The 25,123-nt window shown below is 40.5% G+C and overlaps 1 protein-coding gene across 2 annotated transcripts in view; it reads left to right on the top strand.

The window, feature by feature from the left end:
- The first annotated feature begins 809 nt into the window (after window positions 1–809).
- camk2g2 (calcium/calmodulin-dependent protein kinase (CaM kinase) II gamma 2) overlaps window positions 810–25,123 on the top strand; it is a 77,278-nt gene continuing 52,964 nt past the window's right edge. For both annotated transcript variants that reach the window (XM_079248932.1, XM_079248931.1), the window contains exons 1-2: window positions 810–936; window positions 1,832–1,926. In XM_079248932.1, the coding sequence (XP_079105058.1) occupies window positions 872–936; window positions 1,832–1,926 (160 nt within the window). In that variant the 5' untranslated portion in view covers window positions 810–871. The remainder of the gene's footprint in view (window positions 937–1,831; window positions 1,927–25,123) is intronic.

Here is a 25,123-nt window from a genome sequence, read left to right as displayed (position 1 = left end):
CAAGAACTCCATTCGGTTGTTACATTTTTTTTATTTGTTTATGCTGAAAATAAAAGAAAACGAAGTGATCAAAAATAGTCACTTGCCTGATAAAGGGTTAAAGACATATTACTGTCTTTTTTTCTTAAAACCAGTTCCAAAACTTTTCCTCCAACTTCGAACAATCTAAAAGGCATCATCAAAAATATGTGTTAAAGTGTTTATTGTACTACAGTTTGTCAGCTGTACATTTGTGCGTATTAGCTATTTTTATATTTCAAAATTTGAAAAAAAAACCCAAAACAAAAATGCTCAAAAAGTTTTAAAAAAGGACAATTTGATCATTTATATATTTTTAATAGCAGTTTACATTAAAAAAAAAAAAAAAGAAAAAAAAAAGACATTCACCATTGTACATCATATTATCTTCTTTGAAGGGATTTATTTGTGCATTTGCTTTATTTACACAGTTTTTTTTTTTTAAACCTGTCCTGTCCAACATGTCAGCATACAGAACAGCGATCTGCGTGCCATATTTCTGCCAGACAGATTTGCTCTGTCAAGAGAGACATCTCATGTGTATAGCTGCCCTTGTTAATCTGAATATTTTTATTATTATTATTAAAATTCTTATTTGCACCGTTTTAAAAGTCAGACATACTCAACGCCTGTTCGGTTCTTGAAATGTATCTTCTGATTTATTTCTCAACAGAGTGACTCATCTTACCCGTAGAAGATCTTTGTTACTACAGCTACTCCTACCTCCCCTCCCACTCTCTGAGCTCGAGCTTCTCTTCCCTCTCTGATCCTTCACGAGTTGTCCTACTGAAAGCTGCGCGAGGCAAGCACTGAAGCGCGAGGCGACCCCCCCTCTCTCTCCCCTCCAGTCAACATGGCAACAATTGTAATCTCGACCAGATTCACAGACGAGTATCAGCTGTACGAGGAACTGGGAAAGTAAGCCAGCACCACCAGCACCGTTTTTCTTGTTGCATTCAGCCTGCGTGTGTATGCGTGTGTGCGCGTCTTTCTCCCCTCTCCTCTGCTGCCATTGTGCGCGTGTACTTTACGTGTTGACAATACCAGGAGAGCTGCTGTCAGGAGAAAAAAAAAAAAAAAACCAAGGCAACCTCCTGCAGCAATAAGCTGTCAGCAGGTTCACGTTAGCGCTGCAGATGCTTCTGTCTAATCCCGACTGTGTGTTTTTAAAGGTGTAGCGCACTATTGTTGCGTTCGTTGCAGCCTGAAAAGGTGGGATACATCCGCCTGGAAGACCCAACTTGTGTGTATTGATGTTTCTACGTGTTGCACGCGACAACTCCGTGGCATTCCTGCGGTGCCAAGCGGCGTCTTTACGCGTCCAGATCAGCTCCGTTTGCGCCGTTTTGGAGGCACACTGCAGTTTAAATGGCAAAAGTAAAGAAGACAAGACTGTGCTGCAATTAGGCTGCGGATTTAAAACATGAAAGGACACCTGGGTGACATTGTGTTTCCTCGCTGCAAAGCCACTTTATGACATCTTATCTCTGCGTGGGGCTGATAAAGCTGCTCCACCTACCAGTGCTGTCAACAAGCACGAGTTTAAAAGGAGGTGTCTGTGCAAAAAATGCAGCCTGTCTGAGAGGATAAATGCTCTTTTTTTCTTTTCCTTCAATGGCTTCATCCTCCTCTCATATTTCCTCCTGCCACCATGAACCCTCTTCTCTCCCCTGCCATGCATTAGCAGACAGGACCTCTGCTCATACACACAATGTCACACTGTATTAATTAGAAATGTGACTTCCTCAAGGTGTGTGTTAACAAGTTCATGTTTATGTTGGATCATCCGTGTCTTCCATCTTTCCTGCTCCAGGGGTGCCTTCTCTGTGGTCCGCCGATGTGTGAAGAAGTCCACCGGCCAGGAGTATGCCGCTAAAATTATCAACACAAAAAAGCTTTCAGCCAGAGGTGAGTGCAGCAGATGACGGTGGCGTGGCTCAGGCTTGCAGCCGTATGAAATCATGCGAAGTGAAAGCTGCCAGCAGCAGGCTGCCGTAGCTGCTCGGTGACGTCTGCGTGTTTCCTTAAGAGCAGTGATCCAGGCGCTTTGTCCTTGTCAGCAGAGATTCCTGAAAAGCTGGAGGCCACTTGGCAGAGTTGAGCTGCTCTAGTTGAAGTCACACAGATGGGCTTCTGTGGACTTTTAGCTGTTGTCTGCAATCCTTTTTAGTTGATCTGCACGAACTGCAGCTTGTAGGATGAGATGAAGCATGTTTCTGGTTTGTTTTTATAGTTACGTCTGTTGTTTGTGGTTCATTTGCTTGAAAGAGGTCAGATTAGAGGAAGAAGACTCAGGCAGTCAAATGACCTGACAGGTTTTAACAAGCCTTCGAGGTGGTGAGACTTACAAACTGACTTCCTGACTTGCAGTATTCACAGCAGCCTTTTCTTCTGCCTCTCGTCTCGTAGGTATAGAGGCGTTTGACAAATATGCTGCTGTTGTCTAGTGTCTGATTCATTTAGCCACAAACAAGATCTACTTTCTTATTTCTTACATGATGCTATGCGTGGTTTCCCTCTGTCCTCCGTTGGATACAAACAGTTTCTGTCTGTAAAGTTGTGAAGCTTAAAGCACAAAACTGAAGAAGCAGAAACTTCTCAGCCGTTTTCTTCCTCACTGGAATGTATTTGCATAAAGTGGGTTTAAAGGTTGACACATCTGAATAATGGCGCCGCCAGGAATTTTGGGTCCTATGAAAGACAATGCCACAGACCTCACTACTTGATCGCAAGTTTTAGATTTTTGTTTTTGCTTCAAGCTGATAAAAAAAAATAGCTTTTCATGGGAATAATGAAGATCTAGGGCTGTGTTTAACCCTTTATGGGGCAAGTGACTATTTTTGATCACTTTGTTTTCTTCCATATTCAGCATGAAACTATTTTTTTGTTAATGTCACAACAGAAAGGAGGTCTTGGTTTATACCAGAAGGACAATTTTAGGTTAAAATGTCTAATTTTAAAGTATTTCTTTAAGTGCCCTATAAAGGGTTAAATCACAGTGCATACATCTAACTAGGTTATTTTAATATAAATGGTTTATCAGTTTATGTTACTGCTATATGTTATTACAACCTTTGAAAAAAGTATTTATTATTTTTAATGATTTTTTTTAAATATAGTTTGTGCATCTTTTGGGGCCCCTATCAAGTCGTGGGGCCCTTAGTCTTCCTAACCCTCCCCCCATATGGCGCTTCTGCATCTGAAATAAACCATGAGCAGCTGAATCATGTTTAAAGCTTTTTTTCATCAGTTATCAGCTGACCAATCAGGGGCCCTTTTTAGAGAAGGTGACGAGAGATAAAAACAGAGTGTTTCTGACACAAATGTGTGCTGCAGCCATGTGTGGCGTGAAGAAGACTAACGAAAGCTTGTAAATCGCTTGTCGACCCCTACAAAAGTTTTTTTGCGCATGAGAAACTGAGACATTCGATGATTTTCCCGTCTGGACAAAATGCTGCGTGATCATCTGTCTTTGCTGAACTCTGCTGTAATGTTGCTGCGTTTCCAAACCTTGATCGTCACGCATGGGGCTCGGATGTGTGACCTAAGCTGGCGTGTTTCTGCTAAACTTTGGTTGACAAGTGGCAGATAAACGTGTTTGCGACAGATTTGTTGTCACCGTCTGTGCGTCAAGCCGTCTGTGTCTCGCAGCTTTCCGTTCCCCACGTAGCTTGATCCAAGCATCCTTTTTTTTTTCCCGCCGGTTGCTTCGCCACATAGATTTGTGTTTGCACATGCACTCTGCTGCGTCTCTGCATATCTTAACAGCGTGTGCGTGCTGCAGACTGTGTGTGTGTGCAGCATGTTTGTCCCTTTAAATGTCAGACCAGTCTGCAGAACACTGAGTGATGATGTGAGCCCCACATCAGGGCGAGTTCTGGATAGACTGGGTTGCTCTTTTCTCTGGGGACACTGGCTGAATTGCTCCGTCTCCCCCACCCATGCCATTTCCTTCCCATTTAAGGCTCTGTCCCCCTCTCTCCTCTCTCTGTCAGCTGAGGATTGATGTGAGCAAAAATGTTAAAATCGCCTCTCACCAGCTGATTTGATATGGTATCTATGCGTGTGCGTGTTGTGTTGGCGCTGGTTCGGAGCTTGTAACCCGGCAACAGCAGGGGTGAAACTCTTTATCCCACAGGCTGTCTGGGAGAGAGACAGATTTCTGTGTCGCTCTGTGTGTGTGTGTGTGTGTGTTCACTGTGGTCACAGTTGTCGCATAAACACACATGGATTCAGATGACAGCTTTTTTGTCACTTGCAACACATTTGCACACTTTTTTTTCCCTTCAGTTCTTATGTTTCGCAGCACAGACGAGGCTTGTGCGTGTTCAGTTTCACATGTTGAAATGCATGTAGACATTAGTCTGTCATTCACTGCCCACTGCCCTTAATCGGACATGAAATGTGCAGCCAGTGTTATGTTGTTTTTTTCTTTCCTAACATGTGCCTCAGTTTTATGCCGCGTTAATGTGAGTGACATGCAAAGCCCTCTGTCATTAGGATATTCTGACCGATGTGTCCGACAACGTTTACCTTCCCTACTATCAAAACACGAATAGAGACATGTGGAATCAATGTCTAGACAAACTGCAGGTGGTTTGGTGGTGAAACATCTCACTTCAGCTGACTTTATGTTGTTTTTTTTTGTTGGACATGACACCTTATTGGGTTGTATTTGAGCATGTAGTCCTCTTGTTTTCTCGGCTTTTGTGCAGGACCTGTTAAAGTCTTCCTGTGTCTGTCGTCCTTTTCTGAGACAAAGTTTGCCTCCTAACTGTGGCAAATGGCCAACTTTAATTTTAAATGGCACACACACACACATTATTATGGTTGCTATCTGACTTCCGGTGTGATGGCACCTATGTTTGGCTTCACCGCCACTGCTGATGGCCGATATTTTTTTGCATTGTTTTGCTCTCTTCTTTTGTTTTCACTTTGTGTCCTGGATGTTTTTTTCTTCCCTGGTCAATGATTGGTAAACGTTGTTACCCTTTCGGTCTTCTGTGTTGAACAGCGACGCCACAACCTCCAGTGTTTTCATCGCCAGCCTTTCAATGTCTTTTGATGGTATGACGAGGGCGATTGTTCTGTACTGCCTATGTTGGACCTCTTGCAGCTGTCTGGAACTGACCATCTCATTCTGCTCGATGGGCTGAGGTGCTGGGTTGCTCCATCAGGATCTGCTTAGGACTGATACAGTATTTTATTGCAGCTACTTCTCTCTACAGATCTCCACTTTATCCAATACCAGCCCGTTTCGGTGTACCACATGGTTCTGTTTTGGAGCCTCTGCTGTTTTATTTTCTCACTCTTTGACACATGCTGTCAATCTCCATCATCTCTCATCACAGCTGTGCAAACGAGAACAAACTAAGTTTCACTGGCTCGTATCCTGAACTGGAAATAGTTATTTGTGCTTTTGTTCAGTTGTGATTGGATTATTGAATCACGCTTGTTTTAACCGAACCTCCCTTGAACTGTAGTAAGTTGTTCAGAGGCTTCTGACAAAATCGACCCAGTTTTAGTGGGAATCCATCCTGATTGAACTGCACTGGCTTCCGGTTTATTTCACAGTGAAATTTACGAGTCATTTAATTGACTCTTCACACCTGGCTGCAGGTTTATATCAGGAGCCTTTGGCACCTGCAGGTCTCTTTTACCCAGAATGAGTTTGCTTTTATTGCTTTTATTGTTTATTTGTTTCATTGTTTTATATTTTATGGTTTTAAACTTTACCGTTTTATTGTTTTCTGTTTTATTGTTTTATGTTTCAATATGTTAATTATGTTATGTGTAGCACTTTGTTAGCAGTGGTTGTCAGAAAGTGCTTTATAAATAAAGTTGGCTTGGCTCTGTTTCGTGGCTCCTCTGGATCTCTCTGCCTTTGTGATTTTATGGCTTGAAAGGTGCTATATAAATAAAGTTTACTTTTTACTTTAAATAGTGCAGTTCTTAAGTATGAGTGTAAGCTTAGTCCCCAAATAGATGTCATTGCAGTAAACAAGGTATTAGGAATGATGTTTAGCTGTAAAGTATTTGCACTTTGTGTGAGGAATTGAAGATTCATATGGCTCCTTATATTGGTGCATATGGTGCTTAGTATATTTGGATGGACAGTAAAAGCTGATTGATAGAAGAAAACAATGAAGACACAGTGGTAAGATAATCTTTGAGTGCATTCACACCAGGATAGCCCTGTAGACTGGGTCGGATTGGGGACTCAGACTTGTCTGAGACTTGACCGTATTATTCACTTCCCAAACAAATCCGACCTTTTAAAACGCGCCTTCCACTCTCCACAAGAGGCAGCACTGCACCAAGTATTACTGAGGGAGAAGACGAGACAAACAGCGAAGAAAAAATTTGTTTATTTGCTGATTCATGCAGAACAGCATCTGTTTCCAGTTCATATCGGCCTAAATAAGGACCTGCATTAGACACCAGCGGTCTTTGATGATGAGATTTCTCTTTGAATATCACTAAATTCTTCCACATTCTAACACAAGCTACTTCTCTCATCTAGAGCTGTCCATCGCCCCACATGCTTGTGTATTTTGGTTGACTTTTACCCAAAATGCCGTGCAACAAACTCATAGTGGACTATGTTTCTCTGTCCTCTTCCTGTATTTTGTCCACTTGAAACACATCTACGTTGTAGGCATACCGATTCTGCAACCTGAAAGGAACAAATCAGAGAAGAAGAAGAAGAGAAAGATGAAGAAGACTAAGCAGAAAACGGCAAATTAGAAGACATGGAAGATTTTAAGGAGGACAAAAAAAAATCTTTGTTTATTTATTTCTTCTACATCTGGTGTTTTCAGACAGTTGGAAACAACCTTATAGCGGTGCATAACGACTGACAACCATTGTCGGAACTCGCTCAGCAGTGCCTACAAGCAGAAGACTAACTTCACAACTTTGGCAAAGTGAAAGACACAGATGCATGAGAGTTGTGACGGTTGACAACGTTTGAACTGGTCGTACTTATTTTATGTACATAAGGGAGCAGAAATGGGCTTTTAGGGTGTATTTACACACCCTTCTGAATCAAAGCCAAGTGTGTTTAGCTCCAAAAGGTGAAAATTATTGACTGAACTCTTAATATGGATCAAACAAGTTAACTCTTTTGAAGTGAATAAAACGGATTGTTGTGGACAAACACAACCAAAATGTACATGCATGTAGCATGATATCAGGGGGAAATGGCTTCCCAGATGGTGAAGAATGACATAAAAACTGTGATGAAAAATATCACCACCCTAAGACTACTAGTATTTGATACAAACCTCCATTTGACCGCCCCAGTCAAGATTTGTAGATTGTTAGGTCTGAATACACTCTGAGTTCTTCTACACAAAACGCACATAAAGAACGGACAGTAGCAGGAGACCCTGTTTTTTCTCCCCATGTCACCTGGGAAAAAAAAGCTCAAACTATTAAACTATGCCGTTCCAATCAAAGCTGAGCAAGAGGACATACCTTTGCAGTTCAGAAAGGATTTCATGAAACTTTGTTTGAAGTTCGTTCAGAGTCAGACATCCCATTTTTACTTATTAGTATCCAAAAACAGCTCCGGCTCACTTTGACATGTTTTAATGTGTTTTGATATAAAAATCTGCATTTCTTTATCAACTATCTCATCAGGTGAATGATTTAGTTCTGTTTTTATGACACATTTTAGCTTCATGAATTAAAATAACATGATTCATTTGGTATGCTACACAGCCAATCAGGATGATGTCTCACTGACAGACCCAGCAGCGATTCAAGATGTTGAATCGACCCAAAAGGCGTCAACAAGGTGCGATGGAGCCAACTGTGTGTTACACACCAAATAGACAAGCCAGACAGATGTTCACAGACACTCCAGATGTTTCTGATGGTTGATCGTCTGCTTGGTGTATAAAATCTCTTCACGATCAGCGTCTGCACGATGGATGTTTACTGGCTGAGATGAATCAGAGAAATGTCGTTGTGTCGTTATTAAAACACACACAAGATGAGGTTTTGTTTCATATCAGGACTTTTTTTTTTTGTTTTGTTTTGTCCAGCATTTAAGCAGGCAAAATGGATTTTCTGGATGCTCTATTCTGCTGGGCAAATTTACTATGCTAAGGGAAGCATCATAGATATAATGCTTCCCTTGATATTCTGGATTTTAATTTTATCTTTCTGTTTAGTTTGCGTAATTGTTTGTATGACAAAGTTTGTACTGCTGGACCGGAGAGGACAGAAGAGGGACAGAAAAGAAGAGAAAACAGAAAACACCTTGTAGAGTGAAAAAGAGAGAGAGAAAGTAAAAAAATAAGATTGAAAAAGAGAACATTTGCGTGTATATAAGCACACATACACACCCACTTATATATACACACATCCATACACCTATACACACTCCCCCTGTGGGAGGATGAAGCCATCAACTATCAGGAAAACCCAGAGCTCACAAGCTAAGGTAGACGCACAGGAAGAAAACCAGCCGTTGTTAGTAAATGAACCTGCAGGCGACTCAGTAACTGTGTCACATGCAGAACATACAGAGTGGAACATGTTCAGAAAAGAGTGATCATGCCAATGTGGCCCCGCCCACACAATGTGACCCTGCCCACACGCAGGCAAGACGAAGCCAGGGGAACCCCGAGGCTCGAGCAGCTGGCATAAAGTCCATATCAGGACTTTAATGGTCATTAGTTTATTCTGAGTAGAGCATAGAAGATACAGTGATTAATGTGTGATATGTAAAGTCATCTGTATTACGTTATCATGCACAAAAAGTGTCAGGACGCACACTCCTAGCATTAGCAGCACCGCAGCAGCTGAAGGTTCACAACCTCAGCCGATGGACCTCCTTACAGCAAAATGCTCGCAAGCTCTTTGTCACATCGAGCGGACGTCACTTTGGCTGTGGTACTTTCATATCTGGGGACTCCAGAATGCAGCGTCTACTCGGGAGGTGTGTGTTTGTGTGTGTTGGTGGGATTAAGCCCTATTCTCTGTGGCTCAGGGAGGGCACATTGATGATGAGGTCTGCGATTATGGCGAGGTCATGTGACATCACATGCATGTGCACAGTCGCTGAAGCAAACAAGCAATATGCGGCGCGTTAATTGCTGTGTTTAGAGGCACTGGCAGGTGGATTTTCACCCACAGAGCCAGACCCCACCATCCCGACCACCGCCCAGCTTAATTCTTAAAGGATTTTTCTACGTGCTGGATTCAGCCTGTTTCAGCCAATGACTTGTTTCTATTACAGCAGGTCTGCAGGGGAAACTCATGGCTGCACAACATGGCGTTAAACATGAGACTTTTCCACTTTGGTGTCAGTAGAAGAAACAGTTAAAGAAGCTTGACAGGTTTTGTAGCTTTTCTCTGAATCTACAAAGTTCCGGTTTTGCCCTCACATTCCTAGTTTTGCTTCTTAAATGTCACCATTATCTTAACTATTTACCAACTGCTTTTAAGTGTTACTGGACTCAAGTTGCTGCTGATACAAGCTGACTTGTTCCTAATGAGGCTGAAGCTGGACCACACAGTGCAACAATGTTGATCACTGTCAGATTTTCAGGAAGCAAATCAGGTTTGGCACATTAGCATTGAGCAAAAGGTTGTTGCCTGAAGCTAATTGATCCAACAATACAGTTAAAATATCAAACCAACATAAAAATAATATGTGCAATTGCATAAACATAATATATTTATGTTGGGATGTTTGCAAATGTGACATCATTGCATTAAAGCTACACAGATGTGCAACTCTTCCTGCAGCTTCTCATACTGAAAACACACTCGGTTTCAGAAGTGGTTTTGTCTTCAGCATCAGTTTACAGAAGCAGATGATAATGATTATTGTTAGCCTGAGGCGACGGTCACTATCTGATATAATTTATATGAGGAAGATGTTAAGAAGGGAAGTGTTTGTGTTGCTTTTGTGGTTGAAGGCTCTTGCGTACGCTTGTGAAAGTCTGATTATAAGACGAGAGAGTGCTCACTTCTGCATAGCTTAGTGATGTATTGGGATGTGAACGGAGTGTTCTTATGAAAAGGAGTAGGAGAGAGGTGATGAGGAGGAAGATGTTGCATAAAAATGACATCTCTTCAGTTGTTTTTCAACATCTGTCTGTTTCCCTCCTCGTCTCCTCTCTATGGTTTGTCACACAAAGGATGCATTCACATGCTCACTAAAATGTAATTATACTTCTTTCTTAATGCAGTGTTTAGATCACAGACTTCAAAAAACAAATCATGCCTGTAAATGTGACTTGTCATTGGCCTTGTATATAATGACTTGTTCTCTCTTCATACTATAACACCCAGTTCAGACGATGCATCTTGTATAGTAAGTCTATTGGTGATGCTGGGCCAGATGTAGAACTCATTTGCTGGAGCAAAATAAATGACTAATAACGCAAACACAGTATATATGGTTAAATGCCACATGCAACAGTAAAATAGAACTTTAGTAACCACGATAACCACCATATCCTCTTTCACTTGCAAGATGTGCAGGAATGCACGTCATAAAAATGTGTCGTACCACTTGCACGTCCACAGTTCATCAACCTTTCAAGGCCGATCAGACAGTTTGATATTCATGACTTGGAAGGAAGAATCCTAGCTGGGGGGGCTCACTAACCCTGAATGGGGTCATGTATTGATGAAGGTCATTAAAGATGAAACTGGAAAAGGCAAAAACACTGACCTGCACAGAACAGCAGGCCTCATATTTCCCCAAACATATTGCGATAGACAACCGCAACAATGAGACAGAAGTGCTCCCTGAATTATGGGACTATCTGTCATCATCTCAGTTACAACTTTAACATTGCAGTTGTTATCTCACCCAATAACAGCAACATTGAGGAAGCAGAAGTCTGCAGCTGAAACAGTTAGAAATGTATATCTCTTCAATCAGAAATCAGACACGGAAATCTCTTCTGCTTTTTTTGTGCATTTCAGTGTGCACTGGGAGAAGTCAGTGTTTTCTTTATTATTTCACTATAAACAGCTTTTACCAAGGCCGGATTATCCAGTGGGCATTATGGGTGTGGGCCCAGGGGCCCACGCCCACTTGGGGCCCACGTAGGGCATACACCAGCAGTTTGGACATTAAACAAAATGTACATAAAAGCCACATAGTAACACAACAGTGTCTAGTGTGTTGCTATTGGTACCACTGGCTGAGAGATGTTAGAAATGTCTTTTTATAATGTATCATTAACAATTTTCACAATGTTGTGGTGGGAAAGGGGGCCCTTGGAACACTCTGAGCCCCGGGGCCTGTGCCCTTTTAATCCGGCCCTGGCTGTTACACATTGAAATCACACTAAGACATGTTTCTTACAATAAAAAATACCATGAAACAAAAAAAAAACCCCACCGTAAATCATAAATATTTGTACAATAAATGAAAAAAATATAAACATTCACACTAGTCCTGGTTCCTGACAGGGTTAGAATACACTTTTAATAGTTTGTTTACATTTACAGTCATCTGCTAAAACACAAAAACGTTCCCAGTTTTTTTTTTTTCCCCTTTCATTTTTTTTATTTTTAAATCTATGTTACACAAATAACTTAAAGCCTGACATATGGAGAGGGGTCATGCACTACATAACAGCAGTCAGTCAGCTTTACGGTGCTTCTGTGCATTCTGAGTATCAGCTAACATACAATAAACTAAGTCATTATGGTTTTACGTGATTGCAGGAATTTTAACACATCATGTACACTATTAGGAGGACACCATAAGAAGAACACCGCCCCCACTGATGATTTTTTTTTTTTTTTTAATCCCGAAGCGGATAATGAAGGGTATCCCCCCCCCCCCCCCCACCTTATTTCAAAAAGCGAATGTCAGGCCCTGGTTCAGGCGCAGTGTTGAATGTAGGTCAGTCACATTTATAGCATTGTTTGGAGCCCGAAACATAACCATAACCATAAATACATAAAACAGAAGAAAATATACTTAAATGGCAGAAATAAGTCTCCAGTTGCATTTGAACAGCTGATCCACATAAATATACTTTCAGTCGAATCAAAATGTTTGTCTGCACGCGCTCAAACACCGAAAGGAAACACTGTTTAGAATCCGATCCACCTCAACTGTGTCGTGTTATTTTTAGCTACAATTACGCGCCTTGTTTTGTGTTGGGCTGTGAAGTGAGAGTATTTTTACTCTTGTGTCAGGTGAGGCCTTGTAATGAGACGGGAAGAGAAGGGCAGGAAGAGGGAGAGGCTGCCGGCACTCATTTTTCTGTTGAATTATTGAGGTGCAGGGCCACTTTCCTCTTACTGTTCATGAACAAGAGCTTAAGATTGAACCATCGCTTCGTTTTATTCTTACTTCTCTTCCTCTTAGTTTCTTTCATGTGTCTCATTTCTCTTTTCATTCTCTTTCCTTTCTCCCTTTTTACTGTTTGTCTCCTCTTTTTCTCGTCTCCCATCCTCGCCCTTCCCCATAAGGCTGCCGCATCAAAAGCCACACAGGCAAGCGCTGCATCCGTGTGTGTGTTTTCATTTTCAGGCTTTTGGTGGGCTTCTGGTGTGCTCGCTGCAGGCCTATTGGCACAAGGCAGATAAACGTAACAACGCAGCTCGGTGAATGTTTAATGGGACCAACTGTGAATATTTGATGAGACGGAGAGGATGAAGGAGTCAGATATGGAAACAGAAAGATTTAGAGATGGAAACAGAGTGAGGCTGTCAGGGCTGTATGTTTTTTAAAAATCAGGAATAGTTCATGGTAAACCTTTTATTCTTTAATCAGAGCTTTGTTTGTGTGTATCCTGAGGTTCATTTAGTCTTTTTTTTTTTTTAAATTTATTTCCCCAAGACTCTCCTTCTGTCATTTTTATGTTGCCATTTGTTCCCTCTCATGTGCTCATCATTAATCCTCCATGTCTGAAAGGCATATGGCACCATGTGGAAGCCAACTTCAATAAAATTTTAATGTAGCATGCAATGTTGGACGGACAGGAGATGCTGATGGAGACAGATTTATCAGAGATAAATTTCTCATGCCGTGCCTTTGGTTCATAAAATGCAACATTCTGCATCCTGGCATTCTCATGGATGTTACTATGACACCACCTACCTGCACGTTTTTGCAGATTATTCACACCCTGCGGATGGCAACAGCACTCCCGTACAGTCATCCTGCCCCAGCAGTGGCTCAACAAAATCTGCATGAAGCCCAGCTGTAAGTCTCAAGTGTTGACCTGCCATCAGATCTGATGCCATCCGATTCCTCACATCCAATATGGCTCAAAGGATATAGTTTATGTTTTGGTACCAAACACCCGAACACATCTTCAGATGTTCTTTGAGTTATTTTGGCCACACAAAGGGGAACCTATTCGATATCAGGCAGGTTGTCACAATACTGAGGCCTATCAGTATATACAAATACAATAAACCTTTGCAAAGTTATGTTGAATTTAAGGTGGATTGTTTTGAATTTCATGTGACTGGACTGTAATTGGGCTGCACGATGGCACAGTGGTTAGCACTGTGGCCTCACAGCAAGAAGGTCACTGGTTCAATCCTTGGCTGGGGAGGGGTTTGGTCAGTGGCCTTTCTGTGTGGAGTTTGCATGTTCTCCCCGTGTATGCGTGGGTTCTCTCCGGGTACTCCGGCTTCTTCTCACAATCCAAAGACATGCATGTTAGGTTAATTGGTTACTCTAAATTGCCCCTAGGAATGAGTGTGAGCATGAGTGGTTGTTCATCTCTCTGTTTGGCCCTGCGATGGACTGGCGATGGTCCAGGGTGTACCCTGCCTGTCGCCCAAAGCCAGCTGGGATAGGCTCCAGCTTCCCCGTGACCCGTGATTAAGCGGTTTAGAAAATGAATGAATGAATGGACTGTAATTGAACCTGTTTACTTTCTCAGTAAAATGCCCCCAACATGACTTAGGATAAAAACCAAATTTGAGTGAAATGTCTTTTAAATCCAGACGCATTAAATGTGGTGATTTGTGGATCGGTTCCGTTCTACTCAGTGAGTCTCTCAGTCTTTGGGCTTTTTAATGGATAAAAACAATGAAATGAAGGAATTGTAAGTTTACCAACAAAAACATTGTGAGATTATCAGCAGCACTGCTCTGTTTGTGTATGTGGTTGGCCGTCTGCTAACATGTTATTGGATTATGTTACGTTGAGGAACTTGCTTGCATTAACATGCACATCTGCACACACACAGGCCTAAGCGGGGTATGAGTTGTGGAAGAGTTGCTGTTTGGAAATATGTACATTACAAGCTAGGTACATGGATGCAAATTAGAGATTGTTTTTGACACATTGTATTAACACATTTTGACATTAAACATAAGCTGCTATTATTATGAAAAACATTTAGACCCCAGTTTTAGTTATGAATATGTTGACAGTGGCCACCATAAAGCAAACTCTCCGCGGTTTAAGGCTGTGTGGTTAGTCTTTGTACTCTCATTGAAGAGCTAGACTCTCCTTTTGTTTTTCTGTTGTCAGTAAAGATGAGTATAAAATACAAACCGGCATCAGAAACTTTGTGAGAATCTCTGATTTCAGAAGACTGAATTAAAAAAGAAACACTAATTTGCTTTGATTTCAGTTGTATTTTTGTGGTATAAATGAGAATACGCCTTGTGGTCGGCTCAATGCGATCTGGCTGATGACTGAACAAGGCAGATGATGAATGGAAAGTAGGAGTTTACCATCAGTGAAGCCAACTTCAGGTTGAACATTTTGGTGACGCGTTGCTTTGGTGTAGTCGCTAACTGAAGACAAGTGAGTTCTCTCTGCAGTTTTGGAGTCTTTTCTCTGAGTCAGCTCTTCTTTTCATGACATTGTGTTCTAAGTGGCTTTTTACAAATGACCCGTTTTTGTTATTTTTGTTTGTTTTGTTTGTTTGTGAATGCAGAAGTGTTGCCTAACCTGCTCTCACCACTGACCACTTTTATTCTTGTTCCTGTTTTCAAGCAGAAACAACATGTGTTGTTCTACAGAACAACAGGTTCATTCTCAGACTTTTACTCTTGATGTGGTGCCAAACTTTTGTATCACGTGACATCAGTGTTGTGCACAAACTGCATGATGTGTTTGATATTTCCATGGTTAACCTTTACAATGCCCTTCACGCATGTTTGGGTATATTTTCATGTTTTATTCTGCTCCTTTTGGCTACTGTTTGCCGTAATAATAATAATAATAATAATAATAATAATAATAATAGTAATAGTAAAAATACCATGAAATCCGCCTGCATGACTGAAGTAAGTATTTTGTTTTTACACATCAGGGTTTGCTCTTATCAACACAAATCAGACATTTATTAACTTTAAGCAGTTGGTTAGTGATAATTAACTCAGTGGATTCACATAATCAACTATTATGTTATGTCTATATTTATAAAAGATAAATTAGCATGAGGCCTGATATGATGAGGATGCTGGTGTGAGCTGGTGTGAGACTGATGCAGAATGGCAGCTGCTAAAACTGCACAGTCTGTCAGAAACTTGTCCTCCTCTCGGTCCGTTTGTGTTAGTGAGTGTAAAAACAAGAAGACTTAAATTGGATTTGCCGCTTTTATTTTGACAAACTGATTGTCATCTGGGTTTTGGAAACAGTTGATTAATCGGAAAAATAACTGATTAATTAACAAAGAAAACAATTTTCTGCTGCAGACCTTTCTGGAACCGTATTACTGGTGTCAATGATAAATCAGTTTTTGGTTCTTGTATGTAAGAACTTAACATCCATTTTCCTGACTCCATATTATTACATTTTCCTAAATGTCACTGTCTCATGCCTTTTCTGTCTTAACATAAATAAATTCTGATAAATTCTGGTATAATCAATAACCTGGTTTAGTGATGTAAATGGTCCCCCTCCCCCTCCTCACTGTGTTTGAGTATTTGTTGCCCATGTGTCTCAGTGGCTCTCCAGAGATAATCCATTCCCAATCACACACCCTCTGTCAAGCTGTCAATCAGGCGGCTTGTTGCCAGGGCAGAAGGTAGCTTACATATCATCCAGTCTGTCATCACACACAACCATGATTGCGTAATTATAGCCTCTATAACCAGTTGCCGTGTACAGTTGTTTTATTTTGTTAAAAAAATTAAGTCTGTGCATTTTATAAAGGAGCATGTTTGTGAAACAAATGTGACTTGCCAGTAAAATCAATTCACTGCTCCAACATCTGAAGTGCAGCGACTAGTGAGTTTGGAGAAAATGTTAAATTGAGGAACATAAGCAATGTGCAGCAGTTGGGACAACATTAAATTTAAGTCAACTGGAAAAAATATTGGCTACGGCTGACGTGTATAAAAGCTTCAGCTGGTTATGTCGCCCACCATGTCATTTTTTGCTTGCTGCATTTTTCCTTTTCCTGCCATATTTAACTCCTTTTCGTGTTTTGCTCTCATGTTCCTTTATCAGGCATTTCCGTCTCAAACACATCGCTTTGCATTTGGGATGATTTTACTGGTCTCGGCTTTTGGCTTTTCGTTTAACAGGATGCAAAGCACACCGACGTCTCGACTAGTTGTAAAGTAAAACGTTCACACGCATGCATTCACACACAGCACCTTGATCTGTGCAAATATTTGTTCACCTTTCTGTTATCATCATTTCCATTTACACTGAAGGCCCTCTCTGAACTGAGCTGCTGTTTTCCCATGAGAAGGATGTTTGACCAGCGACAGACAAACACACACCCACAGCTGATTACAACTTGTCTCACAGTTTGTTTTTTTTTCGTGCCCTGCCCCCTTCGTGACGTCCGTTTTAATAGCTACAAATAAAACCAGCCTGCGGGCTCCTGGCCAAGTTTAAATCATTTGATAATTCCCTCTTAAATCTGCTCTGCTGCTCCAACAAGAGTTTGCACCGCTCCAATAAATATGCTAAGCGGAGTAGAGTGTGTGGCTGCATTGTTCGGGTGAAGTGCGTACTCCTGCTGACTGGCACACCACCAGCACAGTTGGTGCGTTTTGCGTCTGCTTCCAAGGTTACAATCAAAACAGCCCCTCATAATAAAAATCTGCTCACTCTGAAAGTCCCATTCAGGCTTCTGCCTTGACACACTTATGTGCCAGAATGATGCAGATTCAGTAGTGGAACCAAGAACTACCTTTTATTTGATGACTGCTGGGATGCAATTAGAAAAAGAGCAGCAGCATGTCAGCACTGTTTGCATTGATGCAATGAAACAAGATCATTATGGATTCAACTGCAACTTGCAGGAGTTTTATTTTTAATACCTGAAATGAATGCATTTAAATGTGATTTTTGTATGAATTACATTTATTTTCATCAGCTGCACAGTGTAGGCGAATGGAAATAAACAACGTTTTTCAGTCCTTCAGAATAACGTAGCTTTTTCCTGTGCATGAGATGTACAGATCATTCTTCTGTATTTGTAACAGCGCTGTCCTGGTTGTGTGAGATTTTTGGTGTAATTTGGATGTGTGTTTACGTGAGTCTCATGCGGTGGTCCTGCCTCCACACACAATAGAGGTAATTATCTTCCTTTGCAGGGAATAACCAGGAGATAATTCACTGTGCAGCGATCAACTGTGAGAGCCGGTCTTTGTCAGGGTTGACGTATGTCTCCTTGGAAAAGCTGCTCATTGGTGATTAGTTATCACCAAGCGAAGATCAAGGCTGCACATCAAGGCTGGGAACCTTGGCAGTGTTATTTATGTGTTTGAATAAAGCTTCCCAGCAGCCACGGGTGTGTGGGCATTATGCCGCCTTGTTGTCCCTCCATTCATCACATTCTTCGCTCTGCGATATATCTGAGATTCCTCTAGAGAGTTCTCCTGTCATCGTACAATTTCAGCTGAGACTCGGGGACGATGAAGTCACTTTGACCTCAAATACATTTTCCCTCTGAAATCCGACACTAATTACAAGTTCCTTACTGTTTCAACCCAGTAAGTCAGGAGCACCAGGAGAGGCTGTTAATATTTCAGATTTAGTTAGTCTGAATGGATGGGCGTAATCTTCGGCGCCCACCTCGGGTCTGTGGTGGTTGCAACACCCAACGGCATTGCCTTTAATGGATATTGCATCATTTTTTGGCTTTATCCCAATTCACGATTGATATCTAGATGTTTTGAAATCTCATCTGAAATAATTTAAATGTTTATTTCAACATTATCATGTTGGGGAAAAAAGTCAATATGATGTGAGTAAACTGTAAGTTGATAGCAACGTATGATTTTAGCAAGCCGTGTTTGCCTAAATGTTTTATTATATTACATCGGCCCTCCTCCACTGCTACAACATCAAGTTAACTTTGTCAATATGCAGTAATTATTGTGTTATTTTTATTTTGCCCCTGATCGTCCCCTGTAGAACGGGTTTATATTTTGTTATCATGTATTTGGCAGCGTTGGTTTCTCTATCGGCAACATAACTCAGAACCTTGTTGATGGATATTGATGAAAATGGAATAAGAAATGGAATAAGAAACAAGTGATTAGATTTTGGCGGAGTCTAGCTCATGACCCGAATCCAGGAATATGATAAAGGTTTATTATGGGAAGACTGGGATCATTTTACATTAGAGCTTGTAACTGGAAAATGACGCCCAGCATCACTGGCAAACAGAAAATCCAATGACTCGGTGGGGGTCTGTGCTCTCTAAGTGCCTCTATTTTATCTTTTTATGTTTAAAACTGTCACTAAATTGACCTGCTATGCAGCAGTGTTTACCATAACTCAGCCGCCAATTAAAGGGGGCAATGGCCTACTTGTAGTCCGCAGATCCTCTTGTCACCCCCAGACTCCAAACTGGTTCACCGGTTCACATTTACATTCGTTAGACCAGCCGTTGTGGGGGGGCAGTTACTGGCTCCTGCCTCCAACTTTTCCCAGTCCCCTAATATCTCCTCTCAGTTGCCATCCACACCTGACCCCGCCCCACACAGCAGGACTGGCAACCTGCATGGTGGGCGGTACCGTACCAAAACTACTCAGCATTATGGTTATTTTATTTATACAACAATAAGTCATTATGTTGCATTGCGTGTCTTAAAGCCGCCTTCCACCAGCAGACGTAGAGCACAACTTGAAAATTACGTTGTGACAGACACACACACACACGGTATTGAGAGCTGCACGTCCATCATAGAAACACACAATTGAACCATCAGAATTGCTTCGATATCTCAGTATTTTTCGAAGTTTAGCCTAAAATAGACATTCAGATCTTCCAAGTTTTCTTAACGATGGGAGGACTGTCCTTTGTGTTTTTATTAAAAATTAGTCTTATTTACAAAATGCTCTCAACTAAAGTTGTTTCAAGTCTTCCTCATACAAAATACCCAAGTCAGGCCTGTAAGCTGTAGCTTGTATAGAAGTATAAAAAAAGGGAGAAAAGACCAGGATTATTACCAATTTGTGGAACATCTTCATATAGATGAAACACTTTGTTTAGTCACCAGGATGGCAGTCACAAGTACCTGCTGTTTACTGATCAAAGGCAGGTAAACAGAAGAGTGTGTGGGTGGAAATAACTGCGTGAAAGTGGTTTGCATTTCCTCTCAACTAAATTAGCATCCCACATATTTTGCCCTAGTAAAATTAGTATTGTAAAATTGAGTTATTTGTTTTTATTTTGCACACTCACGTCTGTCAGATCTTTGTGCCGTCATTACCAACAATCCCAGTTTGGCTTCAGATGAAGGTGTAATGCCAGCAGTGGCTGATGTAGCCTCACTTTTCTGTTTTAACTCCTTTTAGTGTCACATCCACACATTGTCTCCAGCGTGCACTGAGATACCTTTGTTGATAATTGAAACTTCCTTCACATCAACTTAAATTGTCATTGAAAAGTGGACATGCTTTGAGAAAATGACTAAATAGATGTAATAAAGACAGATGTTTTATCGTAGAACTGAATTTTAAAAGGCATCATGTAAAAAAAAAAGATGAAGTTTTGACTAATACGAGTAACCAAACCGAATCAGATAACCAAAGGAACGGTAGCTAATTAGAAATACTTGCATGAGACTGGTTTTGAAGGTCTTTAGAAAACAAACAAATGAACAAGAAAAGCAACAAAGACTTAATCTGCTTATAAAATAAAACAAATTTTCTCTGTTTAGTCTAGATTTAGTTCAGGATCAGTGGTGCTGAAACCAAACACTAAAGAGAACTCTAAACATTTCCTTAGTTTCCTGCTTTGTCTCATACTCCCTCTGTGAACATCTTTCTTTAGGTTGAAAGGAATGATTTTAAATTATACCTAAATTTAATCCCTCTTTCTGGTCAGAACAGCCTGGTAGGTCAGACGAGGAGATCTTTGGGTATCGTGCAGAAATCATCTATCTGTTGAAAGCATGGACTGATTCGAACAGCTGCACGACCCAGCGGTCTAGGGCTAAGAGCCGCAACATAAAACAAATGTGCCAGACCAAAAAGTGTATTGGGAAACTTTATTGTCCCACAGAAAAATAAAAAGGAATCAATACAGGCCCGCTTGGAAGGGCAGGGCACCAAAATACTAGAACAGAGTAATTTTACACAAACACAATCAAGCACCTTTAACCCAGGCCATTAAACAATCAAAACAAACAGCAAAGATCCAAGGCTACACAAAAGCCAACAAAACTACAGACTAGGCTTTAAAGACTCTTCAAAACCAACCACCAAAATAAACCAGTCTCAGAGAGGGCAAGCTGTAGCCACCACACAGCTGCCCCTGAATGAAGAACTTGGCGCTCTTTTATCCTGGATCGGAGAGGTGTCGAATCCTCATTGGAGCAGGGGTCAGCCATGCAGAGATGTCGACGAGACCAGGTGACGTGGAGGAACCAATCCCAGCCGAGGGGAGGCCAGATGATGGTTTCCAGGCTGAATGAAAAATGGGTTGATGGGCAAATGGGGGCAGCCGTAACAACCATATCTGTGCTCTTACACAAACTTCTCCCTTCAACATGGGAAGGAAAAGAAATTCTGACCTCCGGAACTAAAAGTTGTGTCAGCACTTTCTGAATGTCATGACTTGCACATTTACTGACTTGTACGAACAGCAGAGTTGTGCTCGCAGCTCAGGCAGCACTAATACCGATAAGCTTACAAATGTCCTTAACGATAGGGCAGCATGAGCTGGCAGAGTAATTGTGATAAATCTAATTTACGTTTAATCTCATCCTGTTTTGCCTCGCTACAGCAGAATGCAGTGGAGTTAACAGAAGAAACCTTTGTAAGAAAAACGCTGCTTACATTTAGACTCTGTTACTTTGCGGGTGATTCAGTATCACCGTCTTCGCTCGCACCGTTGAGAGGACTGTCAAACATCTACATGCAGGATAGCTTTCTGCTCTGATTGTTTAAAAACACCAGTAAAAGTAAGAACATTAGTTTGGGTTCACTGGACAAAAATGATGAGATTATGGTGCAGCACTAATGCCTGGGATTTTCTCTGTTCAAATTATATGAAAAATGAAGCTTAAAAAGGGATTCTGCACTCTACCAACAAACCTTTTCATAACAAATATCTTTCTCTTTAAGCTTGTCAACTTTCTTTTCGCTGGAGAGATGCCATTCTTCCAGCATGAAACTTCCTTAGTCAGGATGGACGGCCTTAAAATCTTATAAACACTCATGATTTTTAATTATCCTAATCATCTTTTTGTACAGTACCAAAGATGAATCTCTCATCCATAATTCATAACTTCAGGTTTCAGCTCTTATACTTTTAAGAATGATCCAAACATGATAAAGTATGTGTTGTACCAAACTCCAGCATATTGATGGGTTTGTATGGTGGACAAACGGAAAACCTTTCGAAGCTCCAGCTGTTTAACATGAGCTTGTTTAAATAATAAAAATGCATAGTTCTGTTTAGATCATTTACATCCAGCCTCTGAACTCTTATTTTGTTGGCTAAAGCTGCATGTAACAAAGCCCAACTTAAGGCGTAGATCTGTTCTACATGCACATCGAGGAGTAAAAACAACCCAGTGATTAATAAGCATGAGCTCATGTTGGTAAATATAAACTCCAGTCGGATGAAAGATGATCTGCAATCTGCTGAAATGGTACGGTAAAGGCTTAAAGTTCCATTTTTATAGAATAATTTGGACATTTGCAGGATTATTATGTGTGTATGATGTGTGTGGACAGGTTAGGTGCTCTTCACACATCACAGCGAAAAGCAGACTTATCACAAATATTTGGACCAAATCTGGAAATGTCCTGAAAGATATTCTGAATTCTTGAGTTTGCAAGCTTCCTACAGTCGTCAGGTTATCGGGGCTGGTCACATCCATATTCCCAAAGTGGCGACTGAAACATAAAGAAGCATCTTTTATTTACTACTGTTTTAATGGTTGTTGGTTGCCTTTGGAACAACTTTCCTGATGACCTAATGGCAGCTGAAAAGTAATTATTTTTAAAAGAAAACTTAAGAACCCACTTTTAAGCTAAAGCTTTCTATTAATTTTTTCTTTTACTAAGCTGTACTTTATTTTTTTATGTTTTAGTCTTATATTTAATTTTATTTTTTTATTTGATTTCTTACAGTATTTAACATATTTACAGTACTTGTTTTAATATTCAAATGATGTACCATTTATTTTATTTTATTTTATTTTATCTTCCAGTGTTCTAGTTTTCTCAGTATTGATTGTGAGGGTTAAGACGGTGTTGTTAGAAAACATCATGCTGTGTGTTTTATGTGACTTGTGGTCTGGGGGATTTGGGTGGGTAAAATGAGTTTTTGATATTATTGACCATGTAAAGTACTTTGTGTTGCTTCATTTTTATTGTATGACACTTGTTCTAGAAATAAAGGGGGATTGATTGACTGATGACAAACCCAACTTTGATGTTACTACTGAGTTTCTATGTGACGTAAATTTGACCTACAGGAAGTTCATAATAAATTTGCTCTAAAAGCAAGCAGGGCTGTGTGACAGGATGAAGATGTATTGGATCGTCATAATGGAGAAAACAGAAAGTTAAGAGTAGGCCTGTCGCAATAAGTCAATTATTCGTATGAATAGAAAAAATGTGTGCAAAAGTTTGCCGAACGCAATTATTTTCAGTTGTCTTTCTTTTCTCGCTTTTCTTTAATGTTGCATTTATTTTAAGACAATATTAACTAAACATGGCAATACAACAAGCTTTCATCTGCACTTAAAACACAATCATCAACTTCAGTTTTTTTCCAACTGGGAAAAAAAACCCCACATAACAAACAGGCTAGCTCCATCTTCCCGATAGTCCACGATCACTGTGGTGTTTAACTGACAGTGCAACATGGTGTGCACCCAGACAGTGTGGTTGGTGAAGCCATGGTGCCCTTTAATGTTGTTAAAAAGGCGACATTTTGAAAAATGTAGCAAACATTTCACAGCCAGTATGAATAGCCTGGATGAACATTCATGTTACAAAATGCAATTCCACAACTTTACAAAGACATGAAAAATGACACACTGAAGGCGATCAAAGACATTAAATTTGACCATTCCACCTCTGGTGAAGTCCAAACATGTCCCCTTATGTGAGCTTCACCATAGACTAAGTAACTGTGTTACATGGTGTTTAGAGACCATATGTTCCAGATAACCACAATGCCAAAACCCCAGGAGAAACCCTGATCTGTTATAGCAGACTGGGGAGTGGATGAGCCTAAACTAGTCTGTACATCGAGCTAAATGTTCTTTAGAAATTAATGTTGTTGATATTTGAACAGGTGTATTTGCATTATTATGGCATTGTTGTTTTAGTTGAAAATGGTCTCAAAATGACAACAATAATTGTTTAGCGCAGTATTATCGTCTATCGCAACAATTTCTGAGACAATTAATCGCATGGCAAAATTTGTCACCGTGACAGGCCTCGTTAAGAGTTAATGTGATAATTAATCCCAAAACTGTCTGAGATACCTTTATGTTTGGTAACTCTCCCTTCAAGATCCTCAAGATGCCATAAGCCTCTTTTTGACCAGGTCCTACTTTCTCTGGATGACTTTTGACAAGCTAGCTTTCTGCAGGAAAACCGCCTCCCTGAGAGGAAGCAGATTTCCGTTGGAAGAAATCCCAACCTCGGCCAGAAACGTGCACATAACCGCTGCATTGTGTAAGATGGCTGTCATTCGTACTTGGCATCAAATTTGTGTCATCTGTTGTTATTAACAGAGGCTTTAAGCATATGAATCATAATCAGTGTTTTTGACATTAGGAGAATGAGACCGTCTCCACATCGTGGCCCCTGAGGCCAGGAGCAGATATGGATATGATTAGGAAACTATAATTTCATCTGCTGATGTTTGGACTGAAGGATAATGATTATAGATGGCAGAAGTTGAAAACAACTGAAGTGTTTGTTTTGTCACATTGATAAATTTGCTTTTCTGTTAATATCTAATAATTTCTTTATGCCACAACGTTCTTTCAGTGTATTTACATGTGGTGCACAAGACACATACAACAGATTATTTACCTCCTAGGAAAACCACCAAATTCTCCTAGATTTAGAAAAAAATATGTGGCTGTGTATGTTTAAATGAAGCCTACACGTTTTTATTTTTATTTATTTATTTATTTATTTTTTTAAGTCAGCTTTATTCACTCTCACTTGCAAAACCTCAGACATACATTGTTTATAAAATGTTATTGTTCACGTTTAGGACTTCCAAGTTATTATCAGATTTTGTACTAAACGTCTGTATTTTGATACACATATAAAGTTAAATTTCAACATATAATGACAAAACTATCCAGTTTTTTTGTTTTGTTTTTTAATTAAAAATGAAACAGTAGAGTCTGTATGTGTGTGTTGGGGTGTGACTGATATGGAGCCAAAGCAGGCAGTGATACATCATGTGTCTTTTTCCTGCTCGTTTGCTTTGTTAGTATGATTTTTATGTATTGCATTGTGCATGTATTTGTTTGGGTGTGACGTTGCCCCCTTGAGTAAACCATTAAACAATTGGCTGCCAGTTAGTTAATCTGACGTCTTTGGGAATCTGAACGTTCCCTGCCAAAGACCGTTTTTGGAAGGAAAACCAATTTGGCGGGGTGAATGCATGAATAGTCCCCAAAATGTCCAAGCGTGCACCCAAGGTGTTGTGAAGAAGACTTAACACATGCACCGGGGCAAATCAGCCTT

The sequence above is a fragment of the Telmatherina bonti genome (genome assembly GCF_933228915.1).
Source record: "Telmatherina bonti genome assembly, chromosome: 11".
NCBI classification, from domain to species: Eukaryota; Metazoa; Chordata; class Actinopteri; order Atheriniformes; family Telmatherinidae; genus Telmatherina; species Telmatherina bonti.
The sequence above is the reverse complement of the archived record's forward strand: the minus strand, read 5'-3'. Positions and strand labels throughout refer to the sequence as shown.